Source organism: Mytilus californianus, unplaced genomic scaffold (assembly GCF_021869535.1).
Source record: "Mytilus californianus isolate M0D057914Y unplaced genomic scaffold, xbMytCali1.0.p SCAF_10, whole genome shotgun sequence".
NCBI lineage: Eukaryota > Metazoa > Mollusca > Bivalvia > Mytilida > Mytilidae > Mytilus > Mytilus californianus.
The window spans coordinates 66,532,407-66,551,803 of NW_026262582.1; the positions used below are offsets into that span (position 1 = coordinate 66,532,407).

At 32.0% G+C, this 19,397-nt stretch overlaps 1 protein-coding gene across 1 annotated transcript in view; it reads right to left on the bottom strand.

The window, feature by feature from the left end:
* Nucleotides 1-2,220: 2,220 nt before the first annotated feature.
* LOC127718971 (uncharacterized) overlaps nucleotides 2,221-19,397 on the bottom strand; it is a 39,485-nt gene continuing 22,308 nt past the window's right edge. The window contains exon 2 of the mRNA XM_052225046.1: nucleotides 2,221-4,263. Within this exon, the coding sequence (XP_052081006.1) occupies nucleotides 2,351-4,186 (1,836 nt within the window). The 5' untranslated portion in view covers nucleotides 4,187-4,263 and the 3' untranslated portion in view covers nucleotides 2,221-2,350. The remainder of the gene's footprint in view (nucleotides 4,264-19,397) is intronic.

Genomic DNA, 19,397 nt, shown 5'->3' on the forward strand with positions numbered 1-19,397 from the left:
CATACATTTTTAGGGTTTGCTCTCATTCTGGAATAAAGCAAATGGTACGTCTTTCATTTCTGTGTGTCTCATAACTCGAACTGTTTTTGTTAAAATGATTACCAATTACAGAGTTTACTCCCTTTAATTGGTAATTTTATGTGCATTTCAACCAAATTATATCGTAAAATACCAGAACTGGAAATCGAAATGAAGCTTTATTTGTGCACCATTACACATTTTGAACTGAAGTCAATGTAATCTTACTGGGTTTTTATTTGATTTGTTTTCACCACTGCGGTTTACTTAGGGAGATCGAAACTGGGGGATTGAAAATATTTCTCTGACTCAAGTGTTTTGACAATATGAAACGATTATAAGACAAGTGCAAGATCTCATTTAGCATGCATGTACAATGGTCTGTGATAGGCTCGTTTATTGCTAGTTTTGTAAAATTAAACATAAGTGACCATCGTAAGCGTTGTAAATCGAAGATCGACATCCCTTACAATTTTTTTTCACCTCGGGCTTCGTCCGCAGAGAAATAATCTTTTAAGATTGAATATTGTGATATTCACTCTTCCTTCGGTCCATATCTGTATATCCCTAAGGCAAATATATTATTACATATAAAAAAACAACACCATTTACATCATACTTTTGAAATCAAATATTTCACTAAATCAAACATTTATTTTTGACACCTTTCTGAACCAAAAACCAGTAATAAAAACCCTGTTTAGCCTATAGTTCCAGTATTTCATGTAGTACACCTAAATTAATCACGTTTTATAGTGTCTTTAGATAGATATAAGAAGATGTGGTAAGAATGCCAATGAGACAACTCTTCATCTAAATCATATATTGTAAAAGTAAACCATTATAGGTCAAAGTACGGTCTTCAACACGGAGCATAGGCTCACACCGAGCAATAAGCTATATATTTCTTAACTTTAATGTTAAGACCATGTATGGTAATATCTGTTCGTTGTGGCTCGGTATTTATACATCATACCGTTGTGATATTGTGACATGGTCAATCTTTTATGTAGTGGTCTCTCATTTAAGCGTATATACTTTATCTATAGGGTTTCTACAATTGTTTATGCATTTTGGTTTTCATAGTTGAAATATTTGTTTGGATTTGTATTGATAAATACAATTACACACTATTGACTGCAGTACCCAATTTTCACATGTGTTCCTAGTATGTCTGTTCTTTCGCTTGCTTACACAGTATAATTTTTGGTCCTCAATGCTCTCCAACTTTGTTCTTTATTTGGTCTTTTTAATCATTTTTATTCGAGCGTCACTGGTGAGTCTTTAGTAGACGAAACGCGCGTCTGGCTCAAATACAAAATTCCAATCCTGGTATATATGATGAGTTTATCAACATAGACTTACCACGCTCCTTTGTCGACCGGAACGAACACAAACCGTTTCTCGTGTACCTATACTCGAAGTTTGTCATAATCTAGAAATAGGCGCTTTGTAATACCCTTTTACCAGGAAAAGATGACTTTAATTGTATTCTGCAAAACTTTTAGGTATTGTGGGTCCAGTATCGAAATTTGGATAGTCTTTTTGACTTTGTTTGAATCCAGCGTTAATGATGAGTCTTTTGTAGACGAAACGCGTATATCGGATAAAATGTCAATCATTGTATCGACATGTATGATGAACTTCATTCTGTATCCATTTTTAAATTTATCTCAAAATAATATCCCTAATATTCATTCATTTATCAAAATAATATAAATGATTCAAATATCGATGATAGAATGTGCTAGATCTGTAAATTAGCATCAGCAAAACTTTCTGTTCTTCTTCCAGCAGGATTCTTACCACTACTTTTCAGAAAATGTGGCAGCACCGGATGTGTTCAGCCACACAATCCCTCATTCATCTAGGCTATATAAAATACAGCCTTCAGCAGAAGAGTTATAGTTTGCTCTAGTGGCGATCTATAGGATTGCTATATAATATTAGTTACATAGTGTTAATGACCTAATACGATATACTTGTGGTCAGTAAATTTCATATTGGGATAGAGCGAATCTCGATTCCACATATGTCATTCGCTGACCCGATATATATTTCGTATTCGGTCAATAGCACACTATGTATTTTTTTTATTTTTAAAAGATAATGACACGTTGGCTTCAAAATTGAAAAACAAATTAAGCAACAAAATTGTCATTTCTTTGATATCATGAATAAGTCCTAAATGTCTTATTTTTTTTATTATCTATATTCACCTGCATACCAGTAACGGACATTTTTAACTCATTTTCATAAAAATAAACTTCATCTCATAGAATCAAAAAGTGCACTGACGTCGTCATTTCAACAGAATGATAATTTGTTTTATTCAACTCATAAATAAAAGCCTCTTTCCGGCAGAATTTATCGATTCATCTGGCTGTATTTCAACAGACTTTAAGAATGCTTGTCTTGCAGACTCCCTGTCGCCTATTAGATTTAGAACTATTCCCAACATATTGTAAGCTTCTGCAATGAAATAATCTTCCTCATCTGTAGTCATTTCTAAACCTTGAAGGGAATCTTGACATTGTCTTACATTATTGAGATGATAATGACAAAGACAATTAAGGAAATAAGCAAACACAGTAGATGGAAAGATCATACGTCCGTTCTTATGGTTAATTTGAAGTTCATCTGGTATTATCGTAGAATCTTTCGTAAATTGCATGCAATCAACAAACATTGTTTTCTGCAAACATACGAAACTCTTTTGGTGAAATGTTTGCAGTTTTAGTAACTGGTAATGGATATCCGACATAGTCATGAAGCGGTGCAGTTTTTCTGGAGTACATTTCGACATGGAATACATAATAATGTGTAAAGCTTTATTGTATTGTTTTGTCTTATAGAAAAGGGAAGCTACCATCAGCCATCCAGATACAGCGTCATGATAGATATTTTTCAGCAGAGTACTAAGACAGGATTTGTATTGTTTGTATTTGAATTTGTTACAACTAAATGAACTGAACAGTGGTGTATCCTGAGCAAGTCTTTTACACAACTGTGAAAAGTAATATGTATAGACGTTTTTTATTAAAGACTGTGTATACGAAATCGGATGAATCATTCCTATATTAAATCGATTGGATTCTGGTAAATCTATTGTATTCATTGCAGATGATAAAACGTTGGATTTAAGCATTTTTTCAACATCATTTACATATAATGCATGCGATTCGATGGGTAAATTCCACATTGATACATCAAATTTAGATACTTGATCTGAAAATAAGATGCATCGCCAACCATAGCTATGTAACGTATATAGTTTCTCTAAAAGTATTTCACGAGCACGACCTTGTATTTTGTTTTCAAACATGTTGTTCTCCGGAATGAAGTAATTCAAGCAATTTGAAGTCTCAACACAATAAATCAGTCTGTTGAAACATCGAATAAAACAAGATATAAAATTAGCAGGTTTCCAAGCCGATTGTTGAAGTTCTTCTGATAACCAGAAAACTATTGTTTTCATGAAATAAGAGCAAAGTAAATCTTTACATCCGAAAGAAGTATCTATTAGATCTTTCAAAATAATTTTTAAGAGAGCATAGCAAAGTAATTGAGTGTGTGTAAAGGTATTTATTAGAAGTTTTTCCCCAACTGAAAAAGATACTCGCCATTCAAGATCTTCGTTAGGTGATCCCTTAACTCCGATCGGCACAAATAGAACTCCGTGTTTAATAATACTGAGTTTAACGTCATCACTCGGCCATGAGTTGTTTGATCTTGAAACCCACTTTACTGCAGGTGATACCCACGTTTTACAATGTAAACACCATGCAAAGTCATAAGTTCCATCTGCGTCAGTTAAACACGGTCCATGAATCGTACTTCCTTTCAATTGCAAGAAATGTTGTTTATATAATGTACTTGAATAATAATATTTACCATGTTGTTCTTCACATTGATTTAGAATATTCTTCCATATGGTATATGCTAGTTGTAACCGAGTAAACCCAGCTTTTACGTTGTCTCTTTCTAGTGAAAAATATGATATATTTGGACGAAGGTTGGGTATTACATTTTCGTAAACCTCAATATCTTTACGTACAAACATTACATCTAAATCACTGCCTCGCATGCTAAGTCCTTCGCCAAAGCTTCCACTTGTTATAGTACTGGTAGCACTGTCATTTGACAGGATATCCCTGACAGAATTCATCAATCTGATTTGTTTAACATGATCTTCTGAACCAACTACATGTTGACACAAGTATCGATATAGTGCTATTGATATGTCTGCAATAGAACAATTAATGGACAACTGTTAATAAAGTATCATAAAATTATAAAAGAAAGCATATTTTACACGAAGTATATCTAACATCTTATCAAAAATATATGCATTGTAATATATTTATTGTAATTTACTTAAATAATAAGGTACACATTGTGTTCTTCTCACTGTATATAATATATTCTGATGCATTAGAAATTAATATGCATGTGAGCCACTTCATGCTAAGATTGTACACAAAGTATTTTTGATATATGCTATGGATGGACTCACTACAATAGTCTAAAAGTCCGAAAAGACCAATGTTTGTCTTAATTTACATGATCAGTTACCCGACATTCTCCAAAAGTATGACTGGTGTCTTAATTTTTTAACCAATTCTGATTTATATAAAATTTATATGAAATTTACTCAAGAAATTCTCGACATTCTGAATATGGTCTCAAAATTTCTTGACACATTATTGACATTTGAATACTGTCTTGAAATTTCTCGACAAGTTCTCGACATTCTTATTTTTTCTCAGTATGGCTTGACATATTCTGAATATTTTGAATTGTTTCTTAAATTTACTTGACAATTCTGAGTTTTACAAATTATGACCAATATACATGATATAACTTTATCTTTATTCCTCTTTATATAATATACTGTTGTTTCAAGTTACACTTATTACAACAAAAACAAAAGTTGGGCATGTTAATATTTTTATAATTAAAAATTTGGGTATATATATTTTTATTATAAATAACAAATATGGGTATGGAATTAAAAGTATTAACAAACACAAATGTGGGTATGTTGATATAAACCAATTTAAAAGTGGGTTTGTAAATAATTATAAATGTTGATTCCTATATCTTATAAATAACTGCCAAATTATTAAAACCGATCATACTGTAAACATGTTTCATTCTACATGCAAAATAATCAATTTTGATATTGTAAATACACAATTATAGTACCAAAATGTGATTTTTATAAAAAGCAAAGTATCATTGTATCCTACTTTTTTATAACTTTAGTTTAGCGATAATAAAGCAAAGGAAAATGTTTAAACAGTGCGTAATGTGTCTATTCACAATTCAGGCGAAATTTATACTGTTGAAATAGTGTCAAGACATCTTTAATACCGTCAAGAATGTGTCGAAGTATATTCAGACAGCTTTAAGACTGTCAAGAAAGTGCCAAGACATATTCAGACATTATTAAGAATGTCACAAAAACGTAGATAAACCGACAAAGTAAACAGGACAAACATACCATTGATAAGAAGATGACTTAACAAGTGTGTTGCAACTGACATGCAAGTGAAAGCTGGTTTAACTCACCAATTTCTACATTACGAAATCACTGTACTAAGTCAGAAATATGACAGTTGATATTCATACTTTTGGTGGTTTGAGCTTTTGATTTTGCATTTTGATAGGAACTTTCCGTTTTGAATTTTCATTGGAGTCGTTCTTTTTTTTTCATTTCACTTTTTGCATACTGTGATCGGTATCGTTTATGAAAACTTAAAATCAACTATTTTGAAGTACATCTTTTAAAAAAAAACATTTTTTTCTGTACTGGATACTTAACAAATTCAAAATTGTCTTGTTAGCCTTGTAAGTGATTATATTCCATATAAATTTAATGATTGCTATGGTTATGTACCACTTCCATCTGTTTTGCCAAAAAAAGATGGGTTGAGAATCCTAGCAGAATCCTTCTAGTCAGAAATTTCTTAAAACATTTTACATAGTTTTACTTGTATAATCTCTAATTATTTTTGCAATCTGCTGAACTAAAATGGGGCAAAATGTGCAGGATTGTATTTATTGATTTCCTCTACAGACGTTTTTCGGACGTAATCATTATTTGGTTGACTATTAAGTTATAAAGAAAGTTAAAGAAAAAAAACCCACCGAACTCCGAGAAAATTCAAAACAGTATTAAAGACAAATATACAAAAAAATTGTCATATATTCTGGTTTTGAGATGACAGCTTATGTCAAATGCGAGGTATACGTCTAACAATTAGGCAGAGGAAGCCGTGTCTGTTGTTTCATTTTTTTTTTAGTTCTGAATGATATATTAATTGAACCGAATCAGAAATATTTGGATTGTTAATGGAAAGAACATCATCAATATATCTGAATTTGCTATTAATGACCTAATAAAAGTCCCACTGCTTGTGACACCAATCCATCAAGTTTTCCTCAATTGTGACATAACTGAATGCGCAATCTGACCTGATGTTAAATTGTCATAAGCACACAGAAAAGTCACACTATAGGACCAGGAAATGCTGGAGTATATGGGTTCATTTCTGGTATCCCTGACTGTTGATATTTTGTTCTATTGAGTGTTTGTGGCATTGCTGTTCTCTGAATCTTTTCTACATGGTTTTTTTATTTTCCCTTGTTATCATCTCCTCCTAGGCCTGTTCTGTACATCAAAAATGTTAACCATTTAAGAGAAGAAAGCGTGTTAATGAAATTGATTTTTTTTAGTTTTGTAATGTTGTTTAAGATCTTATAATGATTATCAAATCCATATCAATTACAAAAGGAACATCTTTATTAACATACTATAGAACTGGTACTGTCAAAAATATAGGCAACATTAGTAAAACCCTGTTAAACAGTCATAAATCGATAAAGCGAAAACAAATCCGGGTCAGAAACCAAAACCAAGGGCAACACATAAATGTAAATCTTACTGTGATATTCGAGATATCAGATATCGATGCAACAATTATCAAAAATAGAACTATTGTATCTTCTGGAATGTTTTTAAATCCTTGTGATCGTATTTAATCGATGTAAAAATTCTAAAACCAGTTAAAAAGTGATTAATCAAGCGATTAGAACGATCATCATTTTGAATTATTGTTTTGGTCTATCTGTTGTTTGAATCTCTGTTTTTCTTCACTAAAATATAGTTTGTGTGCCAAATGCAGGAACTTTGCCAATTTAATGAATTCTTAAAAGGTGGTTAAGACATTTTGTAATTTTTTCTTGATATATCACCTCAGATGAAATGTTTTTTAATATCTTTAGCAACCATTTTTTCCTTTTGATATATTAGACTTGAACACCATTGGCTGAACGTTCCTCGTCAAGGTAAATCCAGATAAATGCTCTGAGCAAATCAACATTAGGTTATATTCAAATTATTATTAAAATACTGTGCTGATGACTTTTTCTTTATCTATATTTCTATTCCCAGCCATTGGATCTCCTTCCAATATTCCGCGTCTGATATCGTTCAGGAAAACATTTAAAATTTGCAAAATGTTTTGGGCAAGTGAGTAGAACTAGTTCCGACATTGTTTCTAATTTTTAGAAGCCTTAATATACACTTATTCAAAAAAATATTGCATTATTGAAAGGAAATAAATACTAAATTTTTTTGAAATCCAAAATGGAAAAAATACGACAAAAAGGTAAATGTATATTATCAGACATGTATGAACTTACTGAACACTGTGCGTATTGATAAAAAAAAGTACCGTAATGACGTTTAACTTGATTACCAAGTGATTTTAATATACACAAGTGTAGAATTAGAAAAAAAAAAGGAAAACAGATTGACTGAAAATAGTGGATTCACTACCTCATGTACCTAACAACAAATATCTAAAATTCATAATCGTTTTTTAATGTGACATGAGTAAATATACAGTATCTATCATTAATTTAAACAATGTTGTCCATGTGAAAACAGAAACTAACAATAGTATATTAATGACATGGTAATATCTTTATATTTACAGATTTGGGAGAAAATATAAATTTATGTGTTAACCTTCCATCTTGTTGGCCTTTTGAGGGTTTGTCTGTAATTTTTTTTTCCGTAAAATCTACTTTCGTTTCAATTTCGATTGAACGTGCGAATAACAACTACACAATACGATGTTAGGACAGTGACCAATTTGTCGAGATTTCATTTTATTTGTGCAGTTAGATATGTTTTATCTTTGATATCTTGATCTAACCTACTTTAAGTAAATATTTATACCCCACGTTATGTATTTTGAACTTAACAAGTAGTTCGCAATATAAAATATCTATATTAAGATTAACACGAAGTACTTAGAACAAAACAACATGTGATTTAAGTATCTATGTAAACTAGTATTGATTAAGATAACAAAGATAAACTATTTCTACTTGTACACACTGAAATGAAATCTCGACAACTTGGTTATTGTATTAACAATGTATCACGTGGTGTTATTCGTATGTTTAATAAAAAAATAAGCAAAAATAGATTTGATGGAACACACATTTCCAATGTTACCAGCAACAGGTCTATACAATATTTTTCACACGTTCCGTTGATTCACAAATGTAGCCATATTTTATGCACTTTCGTTTTTCGATTTTACCATGGAGTTCGATATGTGTGTCACATTTGTTTTTCCTTTTAATGTTATGTTACTGAAAATATTCATCGTTTTTCTTTTATCTCCCCAAGAATCCGTGGTTTTCTGTTTGCCGTGAATTTTTAGGTTTTTGCAAGTGAAATTTCACGCAATCCAGTCAAATCTCGAATGAATTTCTGATTCTCTTACTGTTTTGTTGGTATAAATGTTTGAAGCACACACCCTGAATGTAATATTTAATTCTTAAACTTGGAAGAGATATGGACACTGAAAAAAACATGCAATACCGTTCTCTTACATGTCAATTCTTGTGAAATATATATTTAAAGAAAAAACAAATATTACCGTTATTGGTCTTACAGCTTAAATTGTATCAGAATAAGCATTATTGGCTTTTTGAATTTTTGGTTTGAGTTTTTCAGGCATGGTAACACTAGAAATGCGCGTAACACAAAGAAAATTTGTAAAATTATTTTTTATTGTTTTTTTTTTTTTTTTTGTATTTCGGCAAAAGATCGTTATTGATGTGTAAGAAACCCGACTCACATACACTGAATGCGGTATTTTTGTCATACTGTTGTGAAGGATAAAACAAACACATACACACACACACACAAAGGTTGCGCTTGACGAAAACAAAGCGGAAAACAACTTTTAAATATATTTACACTAAGCGATTAGTAATATAAAAAAGTAAATTGTGAATAATGTGCAAGAAACTGTAATATATTTGTATTTTCTTCAATTCATCATTGAATGTATTTATAAGAAACTAGTTCAGCTAGTTATGATATAAAAAAGAAGATGAGGTATGTTTGTCAATAAGACAACTCTTCACAAGAGACCAAATGAGTCAGAAATTAACAACTACAGGTCACCATACAGCCTTCAACAATTAACAAAGCCCATACCGCATAGTCAGCTATAAAATGCCCCGAAATGACAAATGTAAAACAATTCAAACGAGAAAATTAATGGCATAATTTTTGTACAAAAAATGAACGAAAAGCAAATATGTAACACATCAACAAACGACAAATTCTGAATTATGAGCTCCTGACTTGGGACAGGCACAAACATACAGAATATGGCGTGGTAAAACATGTTAGCGGGATTCTAACTTTCCCCCTTACCTAGGACAGTGGTTTAACAGTACGAAATAAGAACGAACTATAAAAATCAGTTGAAATAGGCTTTACTCATCTAACTTAGCTACCAATACGATCAGGTTTAAGCCACCATTTCCTACATAAAAATGTCTGTACCATGTTAGGAATATGACAGTTGTTTTAACATTCGTTTGATGTGTTTGAACTTTTGATTTTGTCATTTGATAAGGGATATTTTCTGTACTTTTTATTTATTATTGGTATATATGCATGATTGATTGATTGATAAACTGTTGGTATTAAATGCCACTTTTAGAACTATTGGTTATACCGTAGAGCCAGTTTCAATTGGCGCTGAAAACCGGAGTGTCCACAGAAAACCGCTTGTTTCGGCCACAATCAATTTTATTTTCTAAATTGCAAAACGCTTTATTGATTTTAACCTGACCGCAGTTTTTCACTGCTAGATTACAAATGGCGGTACAAAGAACAAAACATGATTGTTATACAAACATTGAGAAGTAGTTCAGTTCTAGTAAACTTGTCTTTAATTATGATGTGTGTTGCTTGAAGCTAAATATGATATCTTGTATGACAGCATATGGTACGGAAATAGTTTAAAAGAGGGACGAAAGATACCAGAGGGACAGTCAAACTCATATATCGAAAATAAACTGACAACGCCATGGCTAAAAATAAAACGACAAATAATAGTACAGAAGACACAACATAGAAAACTAAGGACTAAGCAACACGAACCCCACAAAAAACTGGGGGTGATCTCATGTGCTCCGGAAGGGTAAGCAGATCCTGCTCCACATGCGGCTCCTACTGTATAATTTGAAAAATAAAATACAATAGTTATATAAAAAGTAAAATAACAAAGTATATTAGCGTGTTTGATCAATAAAAATGAATACCTGAGGGTGTTAAAATGAATGGAAGAAATTATTAATTAATGTTTGCTTAACGTCCAATAGATACTGTATTATGCGTGTGCATGATAAGAAAAAATTTAAAATACATACAATATATAGAAATAAATAAAGGTCAGGTAATTTCAATTTTCAATTTCCTTTTCATGAACATGTCATGCGACACCCTATCCCTCATAAAATGGTCTTGTATTATATTTGTTTCCATGTTTATTTATTTATACTGTTTCCGTTAAAAGTAATATCAATCATAAGTTTTGAAACACACTTATATACGTTCAAAATTACTATACTAGAAACATGTTTATAACAAAATCACCTATCCAATACCGCCCATTTAAATATATCACTATCAGAACTACTGAGCCACATCGAAATTTGTCCTACAATAACGTTGATGCAGACAAAAGTCACACTTACATTTTGCATTTACGAGATACTAATGCATATGGTGAAACATATCTTGTGAAAAATAATTATCTGGAATACAAGCTTCTTGAAGTTTGATCAGGTAAGTTGCTTTACATAGCCTCGGGTGATAATATTTTTTTTCTATGACTATGTACACACCAGCGTTCTGTGACTTCATGTTCATAACAGCATTTTTTGACTTCATGTACACAACAGCATTCTATGACTTCAAATACATACCGACGTACTATGACTTCATGTTAATAACAGCATTCTATGACTTCATGTACACAACAACATTCTATGACTTCAAGTACATACCGACGTACTATGACTTCATGTTCATAACAGCATTTTATGACTTCATGTACTCAACAGCGTTCTATGACCCATGTGCATAACAAAATTCTATGACTTCATGTTCATAACAGCATTCTATGACTTCAAGTACATAACGACGTTCAATATGAAGTGTCCTTTACATACCAACGTTCACTGGCATTATGTGTATAACAACGTTTAATGAGTTCTCGTACACAACAACATTACAATCATCAAGAAAAGTAACAAAAATGTAGCAAGACTGATTTTTGTTTGACAGTCAAAGAAAATTGACTGTCATATAAGTGAGAGGTTTAGCGCTATAAAACCAGATTCAATCCACCATTTTCTACATTTGAAAATGCCTGTACCAAGTCATGAATATGACAGTTGTTGTCCATTCGTTTGATGTGTTTTATCATTTGATTTTTGCCATTTGATTAGGGACTTTCCGTTTTGAATTTTCCTCGGAGTTAAGTATTTTTGTGATTTTCCTTTTTGAATTGAACAAAATGCTCACACCAAATCAAACAAAACCATACATTTTTGGAGTTTACTCTCATCCTGGATTAAAACAAATGGTAGGTCTTTCATTTCTGTGTGTCTCATAACTCGATAGGTCTCAATGAATGTTTTTGTTAGAATGATTGCAAATTACAAAGTAAACTCCCTTTAATTGGTAGTGAATTTTTAGTGAATTTCAACTAAATTATATCGTAAAAAACAGAACTGAAAAACGAAACGAATTTTTATTTGTGCACCATTACACATTTTGAACTGAAGTCACTGTAAACTTAGTAGGTTTTTGTTTATAATGTTTTCACCACTCTGTTTTTCTTGGGGAGATCGGATCTGGGGGATTCAACATATTTCTATGACGCAAATGTTTTGACAATATGAAACGATTATAAGATATGTGCAAGCTCTTCTTTAGCATGCTTGTTCAATGGTCTGTGAAATGCTCTTGTATTGCTTGTTTGGTATAATTAAACATAAGTGACTGTCGTAAGTGTTTTAAATCGACGATTGCCATCCCTTACAATGTTTTCACCTCGGGCTTCGTCCTCAGAGAAATAATCTTTTACGTTTGATAATTTTGATATTCACACTTTCTTCAGTCCATATTTGTACATCTCTAAGGTAAATATATTATAACATATAAAAACACAACAACATTCACATCAAACTTTTGAAATCTAATATTTCGATAAATCAAACATTTAAAGTTAACACCTTTTCTTAACCAAAAACTGGAAGTAAAAATCTTGTTTAGACCAGTTCAAAACCTGTATTTCCAGTATTTATGTAGTACACCTAAATTGATCACGTTTGATAAGGTCTCTAGATAGATATAAGAAGATGTGGTATGAGTGCCAATGAGACAACTCTCCATCAAAGTCATAAATTGTAAAAGTATTCCATTATATATCAAAGTACGGTCTTCTACACGAAGCCTTGACTCACACCGAACAAAAAGCTTTATATTTCTTCACTTTAATGTTAAGATCATGTGGTTTGGTATTTAAACATTAAACCGTTGTGTTATTGTGCTATGGTCATTCTTTTATATATTTGTCTCTAAATTTAGCTTATGTGCTTTATCTATAGGGTTTCTACAATTGTTAATTCCCTTTGGTTTTCTAAGTTGAAACAGTTGTTTGAATTGAAAGTGATAAATATCATTACACACTGTTGACTGCAGTACCCAATTTTCCACATGTTAACCTAGTATGTCTGTTTGTTTGCTTACGTATTGTTGTCAATATAATTGAATTTTATGCACAGCAAACCTATTCAGTTACGCTATCACGAGTTGGTTGACCGTTATGGAATAACCGTTTCACAGATGATATCGGATATGTTGCTTACGTTGTAACTACAATCCCCTTCCCTTTTCATGAATGTGACCTACCGAATTAGAATATTTACCCGGTTTGTAATAACATGAGAAACACGACGGGTGCCACATGTGGAGTAGGATCTGCTTACCCTTCCGGAGCACCTGAGATCACCCCCAGTTTTTAGTGGGGTTCGTGTCGTTCAGTCTTTAGTTTTCTATGTTGGTTCTTGTGTACTATTATTTGTCTGTTTGTCTTTTTCATTTTAAGCCATAGCTTTGTCAGTTTATTTTCGATTTATGAGTTTGACTGTTCCTCTGGTATCTTTCGTCCCACTTTTATGGCTTACAGGATCAAATTATACATATTTGACTTAACTTCAACAGATCGATTGATTTTATTGTTGATGTATAATGATGTGTGCATACTCTGTACAAGATAAAGAAATATCTCTCCACTTACATGTCATAATTTGTAAAAGTAAACCATTATAGGTCAAAGTACACTCCTTAACACGGACCATTTGCTCACACTGACCAGCAAGCTGTAAAGAACCTCCAAAATGACTAGTGTAAAACCATTCAAACGGGAAAACCAACGCTCTAATCTATATAATAAACGACAAATGAGAAACACTTATGAACCACACCAACAAACGACAAACACTGAACATCAGGTCCCAGACTAAGGACAAGTGCAAACTAATGCAGCGGGGTTAAACGTTTTAATAGGTACCAACCTTCAACCTTACCTGAAACAATAGTGTAACATCACAATATAGACTATAAAATATCAATTGAAATGACTTAACTCAATCAAAATACATATCAAGACAAACAAGTGAATATGCACTGAACGAATACATTTGATCTATGACACAATGTAAATACACATATCAATAAAATAAGGTGTGAGATGTTTAACAATTTCAGAAAATCATCAAGTTCATTTTTTAACGAATAGACCAGTGTATGTTAAGTGCGAATCCAGTTAGTTCATTGTCACTATCGTATGCGAGTATGTCTATTGTAGAATAAAGGATGATGGGAAAAACTGCGTTTGTTTACATCTTGAAAAACAAAATAAATGATTTTAAAGTATTGTTTGACTAAATTTCATTAGAATGTAACTTTTTAATGTATAATAACACGATTGAAGTCCAAAAAAGTGTAATTAAAGCAGCAGAATCCATAATATTGATAACTGAATGCGAATCATTTTAACTATAGATGCGAAGAATTATCACTGTAAGGGCAATCATTTCTGATGTGGAATTTTTGAAGGTGCGATGAATTTTCATTTTTGTTTTATATGATAATTCGACATGCGACAACTGAAAATAGTCTTTTAATGACTTTGATATTGGTAATGTTTACAATTGGAAATGCAAGCTAGTCGCAGATGCGTCTTTGAACATACACGGGTATAACCAACGTATGCTTGATTCCTGATGTTTTGCGTTGTGTACCGGCCGTTCGTCATTTTTTTTGTTTACGTTCGTTGCGTGATTTAGTTATAAATCTGCACTGTCCGTTAGTAAAACATCAAGAACATAATTTGCTGTTTCTATTGAAACTAGAAAACACCCGCGACATCGGGTTTTCGTGACTGAATTAGAGTTATTATATATAAGCCTTATTTTAGCCTGAATACCTGTATGCCATCTGTTAGGTCGTGCTTTTTATAAGATATACTGTCTTCTCTGTATTCATTTTTTTTCTGTTCGAACCCGTAGACCTGGAACTTTAAACTTATTTGTAATATCATTTTTTGGCAAACCAAAAGGGACTGGAATGGTTTAATTTTTAATCAACACCATTGGCCTTTATTAGTTATATATAAAGTTGATTTCTTTTATTCACCGTTTTTATGTCATGCAGGCTAACAAAATGGAAACTGTTCCTATATGCCGTATACTATTTTAAGTTTTGATTTTTAGTATTCGTAGTGTCATCTCATAAGGTCGTGCTGATTTCACAGTGCCATAGGAAACAATGTGACAATGATTGAATCCAGTACGTCAACTGATCATACACGAAAGCGTATAAGACAAGGATCGATAACGGTCTCCGAATTTGGATATATTCTAAAAAATGGCGTTTTCTGTGGAATAAAGATTGTTTTAAAGACAAATTTAGGAGGCACAAATTACTACATGTATACGTCATATCACACATATTTCCGACTTGGTATGGTTTCAGAGGAATTGCGGCCTAATAAAATCGGTTTCTTCCTTAAATAGTATAGATACATATATTCTATTATTTTTAGCAAGCATTTGTAACAACTATACGTATTTGACATTTCTAACATTTCCTATTGAAGATTAAACAACATAAGTTTTGTATTTGTTTGACGCGAAACAGAACTTACTACAGCAAGAGAAGCCAACTCATCGTGCCTGATTGCAATCAAGTTTCTAAGAAATCCTGTATTTTGATCTTGATGTCAAAGGTCAAGCTCACACATATATCAAGGTGATATGCGTCACATCGTGATGCACGTTCATATCTTGCGTATTCAAATATATGATCCGAAAATATATTGGAGTAGAACATCCTTGCATATAACGTAATTTTATGACGAAATTTCATTAAAATGGTTAATAAAAAAAAAAGATGTGGTATTATTGCCAATTAGACAACTCTCCACAAGAGACCAAATGCCTATAGATCACCATACGGCCTTCAACAATGAGCAAAGTCCATACCGCATAGTCAGCTATAAAAAGGCCCCGAAATGACAAATGTAAAACAATTCAAACGAGAAAATTAAACAAACGGCCTAATTTATGAACCAACAATGAACGAAAAACAAATATATGTCACACATCAACAAACGACATCCACTGAATTACAGGCTCCTGACTTGGGACAGGCACATACATACAGGATGGGGCGGGGTTAAACATGTTAACGGGATTCCAACCTTCCCCCAATAACCAGGGACAGTTGTGTAACAGTACAACATAAGAACGAACTATAAACAAACAGTCGAAAAAGGCTTAACTCATCAGATTGATAAAAAGTAGTACATCTAACAAAACACAGAGCGGACAAAGCTTTGAGAATTTGTCACGCCGTTTCATACACATTTCTACCATATTGATAGGCACAACGGACAGTACAAGAATGTACAACGAACGGTACTAAAGAAAGCAAACAAACTCCAAAGAGAATATATCGTACAGTGCCCAAATTTTGAGTTCAGTTATTCAATTAAATGTCTGCAAATAAAATAAAACAACGGGTTTCTCATTCGCATTATGTATATTTTAAACAAAAACAAATCACAAAATACACTGTCGCATTTAGTGTAAGAGCCAATATATATATGTTGAATCAAATTGGTAATTCACAGACCTGTCAATTTGAAATATTCTCAGGGTGTTCATGTAATATAAATAATAGCAATGCTGTCAGGAACAAAACTTTGTTTTCTTAAACATTGAATACTTAACTGAACAGTACGTCAATTAGTCTGTGGTGAAAAATATTAGCCTCACACAGTATGAATATATAATCAATGTTCGGACTTCATACATTTTGTCAGAGAGTCGGACGAATTAAGACTTTATATGATGAAAATTAATGAATTTCCTTCTGTGAAAATGCATTGCATATACAATAGAAATGAATCGTCCTACAGTGAAAATGAAATTCAAGTATCATTATTCGACAGTAAACATGAATCGCATAACGAAAACAGCAATAGTGGAATTTTATTCAATACCAACAAACTAAGTAACAAAACCTGTTTTAAGTTAAACAACATTGATAATTATGTTAAAAGGTACATTTTTCTGCAAATGTAACTTAACTGCTGCTTTTAAATCTCTTGCATGCTCTGTTCATGAACTATTCTTAATATTCCTAAAATTGAGAATAGAAATGGGGAATGTGTCAAAGAGACAACATGCCGACCATAGAGCACCTGGATGGCTGAAGGCGCGATGAAAACCAACTCGCATCTCTTACCTAGATGATGAATTTATAAAAACAGTACATATTGTATATTATTTCATGAATTTGTCGTCTGTTTATTTATCATTCTACATCAGAAATTCATAGCGGATACATTGAAAATGGGTTTTCAGGATTCGCACATTACATACACTGTAGACTAAGAAGTATGGATAACGCAAATCAAGTATTATTGAATCTATTTTGTATGAAACTGTTCATGCTGAAGAGTAACACACATATATTTAGTTTTAGATTAGATCAACATGACGTTCAAGTTGTGGGTTTTGTCTGAATTGGTTATTTCATTCTGCCTTATTTGTCGAGGTAAGTACCATTAAAAATAATTGACAAAACCAAATTCGTAAAAATCCCCAAAAAGGTATATGTTGAATAACAAAAGAAAGCCGTTATTTGATAAATTGCATGTAAACCCTTGCTATTACATAAGATTTGAATTTTTCCTGTAATTTCTTTTAAAATTAAAGTGTTTCTTGGTTACTTCCTTCTCCAGTAAATGTGTTCAGTTAATTTATTCCAAGATCAACTTATTTTAACTTTCCGAAAATAAAAGATTTATGAAATAATTTACATACATCTATTCATTAAAATTGTGTATGCATTTTTTGTTATTCACAATCTTGGTGTTCAATTCAAGCTTATTGTGTCAACACTTGGTAAAATTACAGAAGTCAACTTGCAGACTAGAACAGTTACACATCTTTTGACCTATCTAGGGAGTGAAATTAATTCTATGGATTATGATTATAAAAATGGATATATCTGTTTTCCAAGATATAGTAAAAATGACATTAAGGTATGTCAAACTATTTATAACTTATTTTGAAATATTTTTATGCCCCACCTACGTTAGTAGAGGGGCATTATGTTTTCTGGTCTGTGCGTCCGTTCGTCCGTTTGTCTGTTCGTTTGTCTGTCCCGCTTCAGGTTAAAGTTTTTGGTCAAGGTAGTTTTTGTTGAAGTTGAAGTCCAATCAACTTGAAACTTAGTACACATGTTCCCTATGATATGATCTTTCTAATTTAAATGCCAAATAAGAGTTTTTACCCCAATTTCACGGTCCACTGAACATATAAAATGATAGTGCGAGTGGGGCATCCGTGTACTGGAGACACATTCTTGTTTGAATGATAAATCAATATAATTAATATAAGTTATGGATTTATAGTATTAAAGTGTATGACTATGTTAGCATCGTTTTTCTTAAATTTTCAACTTTTATTTTACATGCATATCAAAGATACCAGGCTTATAATTGAAAACGCCAGACGCACGTTTCGTCTACACAAGACTCATCAGTGACGCTCAAATAAAAATTGTTATAAAGTCAAACAAGTACAAAGTTGTAGAGCATTGAGGAAACAAAATTACCAAAAGTTGTGCCAAATACGGCGAAACTCGATTCCCCCATATGTAATTTACTGACCCGATATATATATCGTATTCGGTCCATAGCACACTATATAACAAATTTATCTTACCGAATATCTAAGCATAGGGTAGATAGACTAGTTGCCTATCAGAGCGAATAAGTCTTCGATGCTTAGTATTACATTTGTCTATACAAAAACTAATGCGAACAATAACAACTTGTTATCCATAAATGTGTTTTATGAATTTATTTGAATTGTTCATTATCAATGTCTTCGTCTTGAAACCTTTAAAATTTCATGAACGCAGTGTGGTTTTTATAAAGTGACGTAATACCACCACTAACTGTTTCACTAGTAAATTTTGGGGCCCTTCATAGCTTGCTGTTCGGTGTGAGCTAAGGATCAGTGTTGAAGACCTTACTTTGACCTATAATGGTTTACTTTTATAAATTGTGACTTGGATGAAGTATTGTTTCATTGGCACTCATACTACATCTTCTTATATCTATATAAATAAGTGCAACCCATTAACCTATATGAAATATACACGGTTTCCACGTGTATACTTAAAACCAATCATATTGATAGAAATGCAATGGAGGTAAGATAAACATATACATGTATACACGTCAGTCTCGTGTTCTGCTTTGAGTTTACAATTCATTTGATCTAGTTTAAAGAATTTTATTCCTTTATATCAGATACACACGAATAAAAAATGACATAATGATACTAGTACTTAAACCAATTGATGTTTCGTACTTTTTTTCTGTTTAAGATTTCGTTATCCA